Source organism: Stegodyphus dumicola, chromosome X1 (genome assembly GCF_044657685.1).
Source record: "Stegodyphus dumicola isolate Sdum_Otavi_A_Nest chromosome X1, ASM4465768v1".
Taxonomy (NCBI): domain Eukaryota; kingdom Metazoa; phylum Arthropoda; class Arachnida; order Araneae; family Eresidae; genus Stegodyphus; species Stegodyphus dumicola.
The window spans coordinates 192,142,533-192,160,038 of NC_140780.1; the positions used below are offsets into that span (position 1 = coordinate 192,142,533).

General features: G+C 32.9%; 1 protein-coding gene across 1 annotated transcript in view; it reads left to right on the forward strand.

Annotated features, from left to right (window-relative positions):
* Positions 1 to 312: 312 nt before the first annotated feature.
* The window catches only part of LOC118181942 (uncharacterized), a 40,100-nt gene continuing 22,906 nt past the window's right edge, over positions 313 to 17,506 (forward strand). Inside the window, exons 1-3 of the mRNA XM_035351185.2 lie at positions 313 to 531; positions 5,486 to 5,721; positions 16,229 to 16,400. Coding sequence (XP_035207076.1) covers positions 456 to 531; positions 5,486 to 5,721; positions 16,229 to 16,400 — 484 coding nt within the window. The 5' untranslated portion in view covers positions 313 to 455. The remainder of the gene's footprint in view (positions 532 to 5,485; positions 5,722 to 16,228; positions 16,401 to 17,506) is intronic.

Here is a 17,506-nt window from a genome sequence, read left to right on the forward strand (position 1 = left end):
CATATCAGATTTTGGGTCCGCTTGCCAACGGGACACTCTGTATATATATATGTGTGTGTTGTGTGTGTATTTATTTTACATATATATATATATATATATATACATGTAATATATGTAATATTTATATGTATAAAAGAACTTTAGTTGCGAATGGAAGACCAAGAAATTAGAAATTAAACAATTGGTTTTTCTTAAGAGGAATAAAACCGGTAATAAGCGAATATAGCCAGATAGGTTATCAGCTCTTAATAAAAGGGAAGCAGACCGACTTTTGCACCAGGTTACTTACTAAAGGTAGAAAGAACAATCATGGTAGATTACACATAACCATCCTTCAATTGCTTATCGCAGTAAATGGATTGTTATCATATTCATCACATGCCAGTTTAGAGAAAGAAACCTCATCATACTTTTTGGCACTTCAGTGTTTGTTTAGATTTTCTGAAGCCTGGAAAATGCATACCCAGTTACAGTTTATTGTCATATTTATGTATTCAGTAAATATTCAACTGACTGCAACATATCGAACATGTAAGTAATGTAATGTAGTAAATTTTAAGCTTACTTTAAGTAAATTTATTCAATTTATTGTTATATGCCCTTTCGCATTTACTAGTTTTTGCAGTTATGAAGAAAATGTCACAGTTCTCTACAGATTTTATCCAATGGCAATTTTTGTTGCAATTTTGTCACAACATTGAGTAGTGAATATGAAAAATTCTTAAAAATCTGTATTTTTACAGCACTGTGTTCTATAGCAGTCCACGACTGCAATTTGACCGATGTTACGATGCATGTTAAGCCAGATGCATACTCTCGTTAACAAATATTAATAGCTTACGCAAAAGTTCCTTTGTACTTACAGCTAATCACACAATTTTTCAAAATTGCTGGAATGAACCGCAATCTCTTTAATAATTATTTAGATATTAACTTTAGAATGAAGAGTAGGTTTGTATCTGACGAGTAGCTTATAGCTCACATGAAAATGTATTTCATCACCATTCAAATTAGTATTAGTTTTTAAACATTAAATGCATCTGATTTTTAGTTTACATAAATTATTTCTTTTTTACTTGATGTTTAAATAAGAAAGTTTGTCTAGTTATTGATTAATGTACTGTAGATGTCATCATGTTTACGTCGTTGCAAATTCAGGAAAAATGTGTAATGCCCTGGCCGGGATTCGAACTCAGGACCTCCCGAATACGCGACGATCGTGCTTCCAATTACACCACGAAAACCGGCGGGAAGAAGGGAGAAAATACCTCATAGTACCAGGGATTCTCAACCGGTGGTACGCAAAGAAGCAAAGTATTTTTAATTATTAAATTAAAAAATTAAAACCCCAACATCCTGATTGAGTTTCTTCCTCTAACACTCGTAAATTATGCGATCTGAGCTTTGTTCAAGAGTGGTGGTGGTGGTAGTAGTACTTTGTAATGGTGGTGCTAAAGGTTTTCAATTTTTGTTTAGGTGGTACGCGTTAGTGAAAAGGTTGAGAACCGCTGGCTTTAACTATACTGAGAGTTTGGCACTTTCGTTTCCTTTATGTTCTGAAACCAACATCAGATGTAATTGAATTTTACGTATAAAATGTATAAGCAAACTACACAGCTATAGATATTATGAGTAGTTTAAAAACATTTCTTTGTAAAATAGTAGAAATCTTTTATATTAATTAAAAGGAAAATTATTTAATATACACTGCACGCAAACATTTACAGGGTATTATGATTTGTATATAAACTGCTAATGATGAAAAGTTTTAATAGCTGATATATAATACATAAGTATTGTAAGACATGAGAAAAGGAAATTACGCATGGGGCAAGGAATATTTAAATTTTCTCTTGTTTTTTGTCAGAAAACAAAAAATGCATGTTTTGTACAGGGCGTAAAAAAATAAAAATAATTGCGATTTCTCACTTAATAAATGATATAATTTTCCTTAGCCGATAACAATGTTGCATATCCGTGAATCTTTGGGTCAATGAGGTTATCAAGAAGGAACTGGGGTATTCTCTCCCATTCCTGTAGAAAAACGGTTTTCCTTTGCTGGACTGCATTGGAGAGTGGTGAGCGACAAGCAACCCTTCTCTTTAGAGTGGCTCAAACATGTTTGATTGGGTTCATATTTGGAGAAAGTACTGATAAATCTATTGGAAGAATTCCTTCGACTGAAAGGAAATTGTCCACTAGCCAAGCAAAATGTGATTTGTTTTATCATCTATGAGAATGAATTCATCCCTATTGCTGCAACATAACAAACCACAAATGGTCTGAACTCCTAAGTTTGTTAAGTCCTCAGTAATCCATTTCTAATAATGTGCAACTCGGTAAGCGCATTAAGACGTCCCAGACCATCAGTCCGCCTCCACCAAATCGGACATTTTTTAACACAAATGCAGGATTGTTCCGAGTGCTACATTTTCTTCCAATGATAAGTCTCCTATTGTCAATTTTTAAATTAAAGCGAGTCCTCCTGAGAAGAGAAACACTCCTCCATTCGTACAGAACCTATCCACATTAGTGACCCTTTTATTAAAACGTCAACTTAACAAATTACGCTATTCGTGAAATTAGCGGAACAAGTCATCGTTTCTTTCGAGATTCAATAGAACATCAAAGTGAAGGTAAAAATCAAGCAATTAATTAATAAATCCACAAAGCAAATTCCTCCTATAAGCTTTGGCTCGGGTATTCTAATTATGCGATCAAAACACGGCTAGCAAAAGTTAAATCCAATTGAGGTAAAGCTAAGAGCTGAACGAAAACAGTTTGTAGAAAGTCAACGGTAGCTACCCAAAGCTCTCTGTTAAATTCAAGAATTCTGTTTTTATGTACATGAATCAATTACATCTATGTGGGAGTTGATGAAAGTAGAACAGGCAAAAAATATAAAAATAATAAGAAAATATAAAACTAATATAAGGGGTTAATGAACGAAAACCCCTATATTTTTATTTCATATCCATTTGAGATGATCGTACCTTCTGCGAACAGCTCGTTGGTCCACAGTTAAAGAAATGCAGACTATTGGTCTGCAAGCACATAAACCAACAGTATGAAATTAGTTTCAAATAGTTTAAGTTGAAATACGGATGTCAGTAACCTTCAAAAGGTGCCATTTCGAAAGAGTTGCATTCATACTGGGGTGTCTTCTGGCCATTAGTGTTAAATACATATCCTCTTCTTGTGTTGCTGAACGTCAACAACTTCTCTTAATCTTTTTCTGACCTTTCCGCTTTCCTGAAACTGATTCTATAGTCTCTAAATGATATTTGGCACATTTCAAAGGCTTCCACTAAAATAAATTGGCTTTGACCAGCTTCGAAACGATGACAGTCGCACAGAGTTTTCCATTCCGACTAATTCATGCTGTCAAAACATCTTATTCACTGCTAGGAAGTACTCAGCGTATATCAATTGCTTCTAATCGCCTCTTACGTAAAGAATACTGCAGGTTGATTTTCACTTCTTATCAAAAACGCATAATTTGCGATGTCACAGAAAAAATGTACATACTTTGAAGTTTATAGGCGTGATAATTTTAATTTTTCATCCTTTTCCTTCACTTTTGTCAAAAAACTAGTCAGTTACATAGTTGTTTCATATGAATCCTCATATGAATGGAACGCATCGGCTTCCTCCTAGATGCTATGCGAGCTTCGATGGAATGAAACCAGCCGTGATATTCGATAGCAGAAGTAAGTTCTTCACAGTCGTTCAGAAAATATCAAATGTTACGATACTGCTAAGAATCTAGTACATTTTACTTAAGTGAAATGCGAATTTCTAGTTGCTTGATGACAGAAAAATATCAGATGCTACATATTAAATATGTAATCATTCATATAATGCGAGGCAATGTTACAAAAAGAATGTTCTCGTAACTAACGCGTAACTTATAAGAGAAAAGAATATATTTATTATTTTATAAATTATAAGTATCGCTGTAGTTAAATATTATTATTATCTATAATTAAAAAAAATGTGTCAAGAAATTTCCTTTCTTTTTTATAGTACTCCAGCAATTAATAGGATGATGCAATAAAATGCTATCATTACAAGCTGCACTTTAACTGCTCTCTCGACTTAGTTGGTATTTAGACTAATAATAAACTAATCTTATACCAAAGGAAGGAGGGAATTTTTAAGTATGAATTTGTAATGGTTTAGCTTAATTTGTTCACGCAAAGCATGTGAGGGCTCATTGCCGGCTCAACGTATGGACAGTATGAGTACTGTTCGGAGGTCTCCGAGACTATAGAGATATATTTTACGAAACTGATTGTTGTTCTTAAGAGTATGTATCTGTGGGTGTCTAATATACTGAAAGAATAAGTCTCGGATACTAAAAAAGCTGGGGCCTCCAGAATTCTGTTAAGATGTTTTCTGTAAGTTTCTCTTTGCGAAGTCTATCTATCGAGAGGAACAGCTTCATGAGAAAAAATAATTTGTTTTGTTTAAAACAAATATCGAAAACTTTCTCAACAAATTTCGCCCAAGAATCGAACCGAGGCCGAAAATACCGATATTAAGCAACTTTAAAACTGATAAACTAGGGTAATTATATAAATGTATCTGGCCTCGTCAGAATTAACCCAAAGCATAATAATGTATTTTCCCTTGGGATAAATATAGTTTAATTGTGTACATATAAATACTGTTATTAAAATAATAAAATAAATTTGCATTTAACTTCTAACTACTTTAAAGACTTCATATTGATATTTTGAACAATTAGCTATTATGTTTCAGCATTGTTTTTCCAAAACTGTATTTAAAAAATAAATTTAACAATTATTAATAGCTAAATTCAGCAGTACTTCATAACATATGACAACCAGAAATCATATTCATTTATGAAGATATAAATTATGAATGTTCTCATCATATGTGGAGAATTTAAGGATATCTTATCGAAAATCTTTCAAAATCTTTTAGAGTATATGAAGGGAAATAAAATATCATGTGACGGAAAGTTGCAATTGTAAAAGAATCTTAGCACAGTTAGTAGGAAAATGAAGCATAAAAATACTTTAGACAACATGTGTTCTGGCGTAATTGGCATTATGTACATATTTGTCATAAAATAATTATCCATTTCCACTAATGCACTCTAGAAGAGTAAAATTCACAGTTCTATTACAGGATTAACGTCATTAGAATCCGTTATACATAGTACCATTTTAAGTTTCATAGTTCGTAGGTGTTTTTCAGCTGTACCACTGATTCATACTGATTCATATTATTACTACTATTATAAAATGTGAGAGTACTATCAAATGCATTACAGTTATTCTCAGTCGTCTAACGCTTTAATAAAAGAAATTAACGTCACAGAAACAGGGAAATTTTGTTTCCAGTCGCAGATACAGAAAAAATAAAATTAATATAATAATATATTTATATATATTTATACATCGTACATCATTTTTCATCTTATTAGATTTTTGTTTCTTTTATGTTCTCATTGCAGTTTCAATGCTAGATTTAGGAAGTTGTTCTCGTAATTCTGTCTCAATAACTATGGAATCTATGACTCAGAATTCATCGGGAATCTTAGTGTCATCTTTAAACAATACATATAAACCTGGACTGCATTGCATTATATCCTTACGACCACCTATGTCCTATGGCATTGTTATCAGCATCAAGAAAATTGATTTGGGTCGACCTTCTAGAAACTATGAGAACTGCCAAACATACTTAGAGGTAAAAATATTGTTGCTCATTTTGCAATTTTCTGCGTTATTAATTTTAACATTTGATAAAATATAATAAAATAAAAAAAATAATGTACATCTGAGCTTAGCTTCTTACTGCAATTTAAAGCTTTACATTTAACGACGAATTTTGTCACTTGTTCAATCCTTTTAAGGTTTTTGTATGTGTATTTATGCTTTTAAAAATGTTTTTGTTAAAAGAAAAAAGTGGATTAAACAATTTTCGACATGCTATATGTTCTGTCGATGCAAGTTTAATAACTTAAAATATAAAGGAAGAAAAATTAGGAAATTAAAAACGTTTTAAATTTTGAATCATCTGATATAGTGATAGTGCTATATATTTGTATCTGCCCACCTGTTGCTTGAGCTGGTATAAGGAATTTCTATTAGTAATATTAAAATTAATGGCCTAAAATGGCAATATTAAACAGTTTTATGTTTTATATTAACAGCTCATTTAAGTATAAACTGCAGTTAATTCAATGCTGACGGGCAAACGACGTTAATACAACTTTGTTTCCCTTCCTTCAGCAAAAGTACAGTTTTTGCACTCACATTTATGCTTTACATCCTCATGAGTTATAATGACTCAGTGCTTTACATAAAGATGCCCGCATGATATAACAATTTTTTTTAACTTTTATACAAATTATTACGCTCCATCTATTTGTCATGTATTTCATCTCTGATCTAAATAGCATTTCAGTATAAAAAACACAGTTTTAAATTTGTTTATAACGTTCCTAAGTGCTCTCAGGTTCTTATCCTTCAAGGTCAAGTGTTTTTGTGCTTCATTTTTCTGATAGCTTGTACTTCAGTGGATTTGTTTTCGGCCATATCAATGCGAGTGATGCAATTCCCTCTCCCATTCATAATTAGTTCTATCAATTATTCAGATAATGACTTGCAGTGAAATGTAAACAAACTATTCTTACTTCTTAAAAGGCTAGTTAAATGATTCCAAGATGATTAAGTTTTCCTTTTAGAGACAGAGCGATACTTCACATTTAGACCAATGTTAACTAAAATAACGCGTCGAAGAACAGATGTGAAAGGTACTTTACTAACAAAAACTGGCGTAAGTTGCGTAAATTTGCAGGACTTATTTCGAAGGTTAAACAAAATACTCTTCAGTTGCAGGAGGGAAATTTTTAACTTTTTACTCAGTTTACGGTAATTATTGTTGCTACAATATCTTTAATACATTCAGACCATTTTTAATGTGTCATGTAGAAGTTATAAGTTTACGACGATTATTTGTCAAAACTTTTAATGCTATTGTATGCAAGAGCTGATTTTAAATGCATAAAGTAATAAAATATTCATAAAACATTCTCTAAGAAACACGATCCTTTGAAATTCTGTAGCTAATACTTGTAATGAGGACTTGTACGGTTAAGAATTCCTTCAATACTATGTAATTCTTTTTTGTACTGAAAAACCGTTTTTTATGTTATATCCCTTCTTGCATGTTTTACAAAGAAAGATGTGTCCCAAACATCTTTTTGAGAGATGATGATGAGAAATATGATGTATGTGAATTTTCTAGAAATCCATTCAGAACTTAATTTCTAAAATTAGAAGTGCTGGAGCTCTATAGAACGCGGTAGGAAAAAGTTAACAAAAAATAAATTAAGAAAACATTAAATAATTTATAATGAATAAATCAATAAAATAATAAATAATTTATAATGAATAAATCAATAAAATAATAAATAATTATAATGAATAAATTAATAAAATAATAAATAATTATAATGAATAAATTAATAAAATAATAAATAATTCATAATTTTAATTACGAATAGCAATTAATAATTACAATTGTGATTATATTAATAACTAAAATGAGACAAATAAAAACTTATAAATTTAGCTTAATTAAAGACAAATATTTAAATAATAGATTATAACATCAAAACTCACTTTATTGGAACATCAACCTGAATTACAAATTCACTCAAAAGCTCAGAAATACCAGAACTGAATTTAAGCTGAATGGAAGCGTCTGAATGGACGAATGTATTTTGACGTATACAGAAAATCGTTCTTTAGGATTTGATCCCAGGTCGAACTACCGGTATTCAGCCATCTTACCCACTCAGTAACTGGTGAGATGAAGAATCACGAGATGTTGGAATTTCATGGGGAATATTTTTTGCGCTAAACAAAAGAATTTTCTTCAATAGCTTCATCGTCTTGCTTTGATTTCCTTACTCCATGGAAAGTATTGAAACATAACAATATCAATTAAATTATGATCACAGTAACATAAAAAAGAAAGAATTCTTCATTGAGAAAGAAATACTACATTTTTCTATTTCTGTTACTGCTTGGGAAGATGAAACGGAGATGTGGAAAGACTGTCGCTTTGAAATTTTGCAATTTGTTCTAAAGTACAGTCTCCAGAAAGCGACTCTTAGTAGTAAGGATAAGGATAAGGAACGGGGGACGTGGTCACTATGCCTCTACCATACGGTTAATTAGTATAGCACCACGTCCACCATGATCTAGAGAACCCTTAAGACAACACTAATTCAAATACGTGAGTGCATTATTGAAAATGAGGGATTGATTACAAACAATTGTGGTATACCTTGGCAGTAAAATTGTTGCATTTGTGTAAATAACAAGTTGCATTTGTGTAAATAACAAGTTACGATAAAGACAAAGATGTAGTGATAATCTGTAAAGTGCTAACGATTAGTATTCCGGTTGTTGCCATTAAAAGAGGATACTTCCTGCTGTAATGGTCACTCCAGGGTCATTTATTCTGCTGCGCAGAGGTCCATGCCGAGACTGGCTAGCTTCTCCATAATTTTGATGAGCTGCCGGCAGAGGTGCTTCTGTTTGACCATGAGCTTACAGAATGCCTGTGTGTTTGTAGTAGGAATACGTATGTGCATCCCGTTGGTCAGAGAGCAGGTAGTGACGTAATGCTCCGGAGTACCCAGGTGACCGCAGCTGCACTGGTCTGTGTCAGTCGTGCCGTGCCTGGCAAAGTACTACGGACTCTTAGTAGTAGTAGAATTTTCTCAGAATTTCTATACGTTTTACTTGTCGTTAAACGAATTCTTCTAAATACAGATTTGTATGGAAGTATCCAGGGCCTAAAAATGTGTGCCTTACATTTAAGAAATCTTATTCCACTGTTTACAGAATAGCAACAGGAGTAATGAAATAAACTTCTAGAAAGTCGCCGGCAATTTTGCTATCAGACAACAAGCAAAAGAGCGCTTTAGGTTGCTGAAATTAACGTTTTATTTCGGAAATAAACACAGAGATTTTATTTGGTTTCCTGTAGGTAATTTTGAAATTTTATACAGTTTTTACTGTGCATTGAGACGGGTGACAAATGCATAGCTCCGAGCTGCAAACGGAGCTCTGGCTACGCCCTTTAGACAAGAATTTTCTCATTCTGAAACAAAGATCAATCGCCGAGGAAGCATCACATGTAGGTGTATTTGTCAGTTCAACTCTAAAAGTCAATTTACATCAAAGAGGATGTATTTGATTTAACAAAACAAGTGATTTTTTTCTTTACTGCTTTAAGGCATGTTCATCTTAGAATAGCATCATCTGCATATTCTCTTTTTCAATAGAGAATTTTTTTCAAAGGAATAATATCCTTTCTCATATTCATGTCAGTAATATATATGCTGTTAAAACAATCGAAGAGTTCTTTTTGGCTAATGATCTTGCAACTATTTAGAGCAACCCATTTAGTAGTTTGCATACATACAGATCAGGTGATAACTCACACTGAAGACGAAAAGGTTAGGCCAATTTCAATCTACTTGCTACTCAATTTTCAGTTCATTTCAAACATACCTGAGGATTTCCAAATGGAATATATAAAACTGCGATCGGGTACATACATGAAATTTATTTATCTGGATTTTTGTAAGCTCTTCTTGCCTAAAAAATATTCCAGCACTTATCACACATTCTTTTTTTATGAGATCTCTTTTTACAATAAACATGCCCTACAAAGAAGAAACACTAAAAAAGAAAAACAAAAGCATAAATTTCTGACGACCATCATAAATATGCACTGGTTTTCACAAATTAAGGAAAATCACAGAAATAGTGATAACTCATTCAAAAATATGCCAATCCTTATAAAATTTGAATATGTTGTCAAATAAAAGTTGCTGCGTAAAACTGCAGTATGCAAATTAGGGGCGCTGTAATCGGAATACGTTACGTGTGAGGTGCATAAAATTGCATATTTGAAAGCAAGCCTGCAAATTTCGCTTTGATATCTAGATAAGAAATCTGAGAAAGCTAATTCGTAACAATGATCTCCTGGTATCATTTTTCCGAAGAATTGAGATAGAGAGCTATTGGGAGATCAGAGGTAGGACAAAGTCAGGTAGATGTGAACAGATGGTTAAATGTGAGTATTGCTGTGATCCATAAACTTCAGCAACAATTTCTAACCACAGAATTGGCATCCAGGAAGTTCAGCCAAAGACGGGCAACTGCTATGACGAGCGTCAATGACCGATATTTGTTGTTATGCGCACGAAGGTATAGAACCACATCTCCGACTCAACACATATCCTCTCTTGCTGCAGCCAACGGAAAATTGGTGTCAACATCAACTGCCTTCACGAAAAAGGTCTGTAAGCGAGGTGACCAGGTATTTGTGTGCTTCTCACGTTACATCATGCAAGGGAACGTTTGAGTTGGGCACGTCAACATGCTCACTGGGCGGCTGGTCAATGGAGGGCTGTTTCTCTTTAGGGATGAGTCCAGGTTTAGCCATTAAAGCTATAGTAGGCGTTATTTGATTTAGAGAGAACCTGGAACCCGTTATCCTCCGTCTTACATCCGTGAAAGAGATTCCATACGGAGAAAGCAGTGTCTGTGTTTGGGGTGGTTTCTCTTTAGATGGACGCACAAACCTCCATGACTTTCCACGTGGAACCGTGAATGCTCAACTGTGCGCTCTTATGCCGGGGTAATAAGTGATAATTTCCTGCTGCAGGACGATAACGCCAGATTGCGGAAGGATCGCATTGTCGATAATTATCTTCAGCAGCAAATAATTCAGGAAATGGTGTGGGCAGCTAGATCACCGGACCTGAATCCTATCCAGCAAGTTTGGGATGCTTTAAGAATATAGCTGCTCTCGATCCTCCTTTACACACCTTGCCACGCTTGCAATGGCTTTGCAAGAGTAATGGATCTCATTTCCTACGGGAACTGATAGACAGCATAATTGAGAGCATCACACATCGCTGTATATTTTGTATTGCTTCTAAGGGAGATCATACTCCGTATTGAAGATAACTTTCCTATACCAAACTGACTTATCCGATTTTTTCACTTTATACATACGCTAATGCTATAATACCGTAAATTCCTGGTAATTTCTTTTTATGTTATTTTATACCTTACTATGTGTTGCATACTGTGGGTCAGTTTCATTAAATTCTAAACGTAACTTTTTGCGTAATAGTCATTTTTTTGATTGTTTGATAACCAGTGTACCTATCGCATCTGTTACCCAGTTTATAAGACTAGCAAAAAACACAAGCCGGACAGTCTCATTAAAGGTGTAATATTTATACTTATTATGTTGCTACATTCATACTAAGCTAAATTCATCAAGATGTTATACTAATAAATAATCATGGATTAAAAATTAAAGGCAACTTTACCTAACGCAATGACAATCTAATTTGCATCGTCCTTTAAAAAGTGATTAAATCCTTTAAAAAAAGATTATTCGATTCTTTAAAAGTGATTATTCATCCTTCAGAAAATGATTATTCGATTCTTCTTTAGTGTATTTATGAAACTCTAGAAAGGAAGAAAGGAAAATAATATAAGAAGAAGGGCATTGGCTGGTGCCCATCATTCACATAGCCCAGAATAATGCTTGATATATTGCAAAGGCATTGTAAAAATAATTGTAAAAATTCTCACAATCATTGCAAAACTTCATAAACACTAAACCTGCTACTTTGAAATAGTAAAATCAGAACTTGCAGCACAATGACTTCAGAGTACTTCTTTTCACACTACCACATCACGTAGGAATAGTATGGAGGCGGAGTGACTCAAAGGAATGTACTAGCTCTTCTCATTTTTATATATCCTACAGAATCTTAGTAACAGATGTGGGTATTAATAATACTTCGTATTTCGAATTTCCAAAAATCTTAGTTGAAACACATTTAAAATTATTCGAAGGTGAGATTGTTTATTTTCTAAAAAACAAAGTTTGTCTATATTTTAAATCGATTATGGAAAAGCACTTAATCAGGGTTATCTCGCCTAAAGGAAGAAATATTTTCGGAAAGGATTTTCTAAAGCAAACTGTTTCGTGTTTACGGAATACTTCAGAAAACAATGATAATAACCATCGACGCAGCCAAGACATCGAACCGGCGTCGACATATTAGGATTCGTTGGTTTAACCCACTCAATCACTGCACAGCTCTGGGGAAAAAAATCGAAAGAAAATATTTTAACTCCCGGTTAATCTAGATTTTTTTAGTACAGCGTTAGATACATGATTTTAGTTTAATGCATGCAAACTTCTTTATTGTTAAGATATTTGCATACGAAGAAGAAGTGTATAAATCATAGTTAAGAGCGTTTGATAAAAACAAATATAAAATTCACAAAGAGTGACAGAAATAACAAGTTTCTTTTACTACTATATATAATTTTGAATTTTTTAAAATGCTTTCACAACTTTAATATTCTGTTTAGTTATATTTATTCTAAAAGGTTTGAATATATTGTAAGACATTAATATTATATAACAGGCACAGCTAAACCACAGTCCCTTTAATGCGACTTGCACTGTAATCAATTTTATTTTTTAAATATAATTTGAAGCAGAAATCGTTCTTTCAAACAGTCAATACTTTCATTTTTAAAGTACATTAAGAGCATAATAATTGTAAAAAATTTCAAATCAAGCCTCATGTGTTAATCGAAAAAAATAAAGGCAAATAATTTCGTTCCTTTGATTTTCTGACGTTGTAATGCTATTTTAAAAACAGAATGGCTGTCTTGAGAGTAGAAAATATGCTATAGAAACTGTAGAAAAAACACATATGTAAGAAGTACGCTCCACTGATGATATACCACATGTCTTAACGGAAGGCAGGACGAATGTATATATTTTTAACTTCATAAGAGGAAAACAAAACATAACTGAAGAGCCACTCTTATCAAAAGAATTACATAACTGAATGATTTAAGTCTGATACCCGTACATCTTCGTATGTGTTGCGAAACAAATTCGAATTATTATACTTAACGTAAAATTCTGACAAGCTGACAGTTTGTTTTAAAATGATATTAAATTGTAACTTGAACTTCGATTTCTTTGCAACTCTCTTCATTACGCCTTCTGTTATTCTACCCAAAGAAAGGTCGCAAGTACTTTTGTTTTCAAATTATTACGTTATTCTTCATTTGAATGAAAGGCTTTTCAGATTAATTTGAAAAACTTTGTGTTTTCTTACGGTTTTAATTTATTTGTATAAAAATACTTTGACAGTTATAATCCGGGAAGGATTTTCAAACCAGGAGAAAATACTTAGTTTTCTATCTGAGGGGAAGGAACGGCAGAAAGAATGCTAATTGCACCACACACACACACAAAAAAAAAAAGCTTTCTTTTTTGAAAAATTAAATTGAATTTAAAAAATTAAGCATAAAAATACACTTTCTTGAATGGAAAGAAAGATTCTAATTAAATCATACAAAATTATTGTTAATTTACTTCAGATGGTTTCTGTTGTTCAAAAGCTACACTCAATAACATAAAAAGCGACGCATAAAGAAGTTATTTAAATGGGACGAAATTGTGTATGCCCATATCTTATGATAGAATATGCAAAGGATTAACTTGACTAGCTGGAGCTCCAGCGTATTATAGTAGAGCATCCGGATATTGTATTAAACAGAGGACATTCCGGTGTTAAGGCATAACTTTCATGCAAATCAGTCCATCTCAGTCCTGCTTCGAATTGAGACCTGATGACCAGCGAAGACGTGTCTAGAGATTCAGGCGAGCGAAGGGGTACACAACTAATTGTCGTCCGCCACGCACTCCGACGGCCAATAGTCATGGTATGGAGTGCCACAGGGATAAATCTTTTAAGTCCTGGGAGTGCCATTTTATTTCATAGCAAATTCCTTTGTTTGTCATTCATGAACACTTTACAGCGGGTGGTACGTCGACAAGATTTTACGCCCTGTAGTGTTTCCCTTCCTTTCACGGATCCCTAAATTTACATTTCGATAGGATAAAGGCCGGCTGCTCACAACACGCCTTTCTAGTGTTTCCGTACTTCTCCAACGCTTTCCTGTCCGGCGGGATTACCAGATATCTCCTCAACAGAGCACGTTTAGGCTCTGATGAGAAGCCGTCTCCGACCGCCCCTGGATCGCGCTGATCTACCTCCCCAGTAGGAACGTGTATGGCAAGCAATCTTGCAGCAGGAAATCTACTATATGCTACCTGCATGAGTCCATATCCAGTCGGATAACAGCTTGCATCAAGCCCAAAAGTGAGCAGACGCATTATAGATATTGTTTATTCTTGTACTTCGTTTTCAATGCATTTACATCACATCTAGCGACTTTTGTCCCTTTCGGCTAATCTCTTCTTAGTACGTAGCTTTTTATATTATATAGTTTATTTTGTTCCTTTTAAAAAGATATGAAAGTATAGTTATGGCTTCTAAAAAATCTAGTTGCAGCTCTTGATTATCCTTATCCCTAAATTTTATCTTGCGGCTGCAGCTGGTTTACAGTTTGGTCACCCTTGCTATATAATTTTGTAAGAGGCATATACCCCGCATGTTGGAATTTTTTATGTAAAAATTTTTCCAAGTCAGAAAAATATAAGTTAATACCTATGGTTCTGTACAGATGTAAATTAAAAATTATTTCCAAATAATTCTATAGGACTGCTATTTATTTAACGTTACCTACGAATAAATAACTTCCGGGAAAAGAAGTTTTACAAAGCTAGAATTAATAAAACATAATTTGAAATAAACAGTGTCAGAAGAATATTTTACTGATATGTCTATGATATAAATACAAAATAATATTACGGATACTTCATATATATATATATATAACAGATCCTATCAAAAATTTTGCACTAACGAAAACTAGAAGAATAAAAGTGTAGTGAAAGGTATATCATATATACTAGTTCAAAATGTTTTATTAAGTTTTTTGAAATAGTTGAGAATAACCAGTTATTTTATAAATAAATTTATGACAGACATTTCATAAATTTATAAAGTCTACAATAAACAATTTAATGGGTTTATGTAGTTTATAAAATGTTATTAATGCAAGGCCCAATAAAAACGTGTGTTTTACTAATAGGATTTTCAACATGGCACTCGACAAACATTATTTCTAAACGAATTAACATTATCTGTAATGAACACCATTTCTAAGAAGAGAATTATCTCTAAGACAAATACACTTTTTGTTGAACCACTGTGTATTACGTGAATATTTTTTAAATCTCTAACTGGTACCTCAACTCTGAGCTGTAACAAGCAATCGGAGTAATTACTCTATATCAGGCACTTCTAGTTTCGACGCTGACCTGAAATCGAAATATTAGCTGTTGTATGCGGCCGTTTCTTGCTCCCAGTTGAAAAAAAAAATCTTTCCTAGGTTATTTTTATTATGAGAGCTAAACATACGGCGTCATCACTTTCTCTGTCAACTTCATTCACTGAATACGGACTGTAAGCCTCTCAGATGTTTCAGAATGAGATTTATCTGAGATTAATTTCACCCTAAATTCCACATGTTTGGGAAAAATAAACATTCTTTAAGGTTTGTTAATGTTTTGAATTTTCACGCATTCTTCGTAATTATTTTTTTTTTCTAAGAACACAGCTCATTAAAACGCAGTTTGCAGATCTTCTGTACAACTTTGCTTTTCAAAACATAGTCTTCCAAACAAAATATGTAAATAGGCTCGTAATATTTTGAAAATTTACTGGTAGTGGAAAGGAAGTGTATTTTTCTTTGAAGTTCTGAGAATTCAGATCTTTAATCAGAATCATCCTGCATATAGCAAGCTAACAAGTCGAATGAATCACATCGGGTATTTTGCAATTTAACGGGTATAGGTCATTGTTCTATGAAACTACTAATTAAAGCTTAGAATTATGATTTATTACGCACTTTAACTGTCTGAAGCAGTTATTTTATGAAATAACTAAGTATTCTACGAAAAAACGGACTTCATACTTTAACGTTACGTATACATAGGAATAACTTGCAGATAATATGCTAAACAAATATAAATTTCTTGAAATTATTTAATTTAATCTGAAAATTATAATATTTTATGGGGCGTTGAAAAACAACTTTACACAAAGAAGCCTCGTACCCACGGGGCTTCCCTGAATACATAAACACTGCTTTGAGTTTTTGTAATAATTTTTCTATAAATTTCTCTTAAATTCTTTTTTTAATAGCTTACTTCAGTAGCTCGCAGTAAAACCAAAAGACTTTGTGGATACAGCGATGATAAATATGAATTCAAAGCCTTCAATTACGGAGGAGAATTAGATGTAGTTTTCCATACATCTAACTCAACGTGGTATAAAAACGCTTTTTTCCAGCTGACGTTTACTGCTGTCAGGAAAGGTGAGATAAATATTTCAATTGTTAAAAAAATTATTTTATTATATTTACGATAATGTGGACGTTTGATATTCCTTCTCAAGACATAGTTTTATATGGTTATACACTACAGTCGATGAACTAATTTGTAAAATTTTTTTTTATTATCGTATGATATTTTTCTTCTTAAAATTAATCCCCTTTTAATGCTAAATATAATTCTACATAGTTCTTGTCTGCATGATGTCTAGCGGGTATCTGAGATATAATTTCTGGATGTAATAAATGCCCAGCCCTGATCGAGATAAAAATTAATCTTCCGACTGCAGATTAGGAGTGGTTACTAGGTAATTAGAATAAAAGATGTACAGTAATCTGAAATTTGATAATTAGTTAAAATTTTACCATTAGCATTGATTTCTAAAGCAAAAGGGGTAATGCATTTCTGAGACAAATAGTGTGTTCTCGGTTCTTCCGGAACGTGTTTTGTATTCTTATCTCTATGCAAAAATTGTTTTTCTTCTTTACTTTTGAATATTGTGTATAAATCATTACAGCAGATAAGTGTTCCGCTATAATTTACTCCAGTGTTGTCGCATAATAACATATAATTAATACAGTTAAATATTAGAGTGCTACATATACGCAAATATGAGAAATTAAACGCACGACAGAATTAATGTACATATCTAGCAAACAATACATAAATTGCATACACAGAAGAATGCACACATATGATCAATAATTAAAGATAACACCAATAATATAAAATTTAAAATACAGTGGTACCTCGTGTAAGAAAATCTTTATTGGCCGCAAAAATTTCTCTGATTGCGAAATTTACACGTGCAAAACTGTATCTCTGTCAAGCTTAAAGTGATTTACGGACTGTAAGCCTCACAGATGCTTCAGAATGAGATTTATCTGAGATTAATTTCACCCTTACTAATTTCAAGCTTAAAGTGGCTGACGTATGTAATGACTGTTCAATTATTTGCTTCAAGAACAACCTTGGAAAATTTGCAGTTACGGGCCACTTCAAAGAGGATACACGGAAAAGTTAGCTATGAGCTCGCCGGGATTCGAACGCCGGATTTTCCAACCACCAGTCGGGTGTTGTACCACTTACA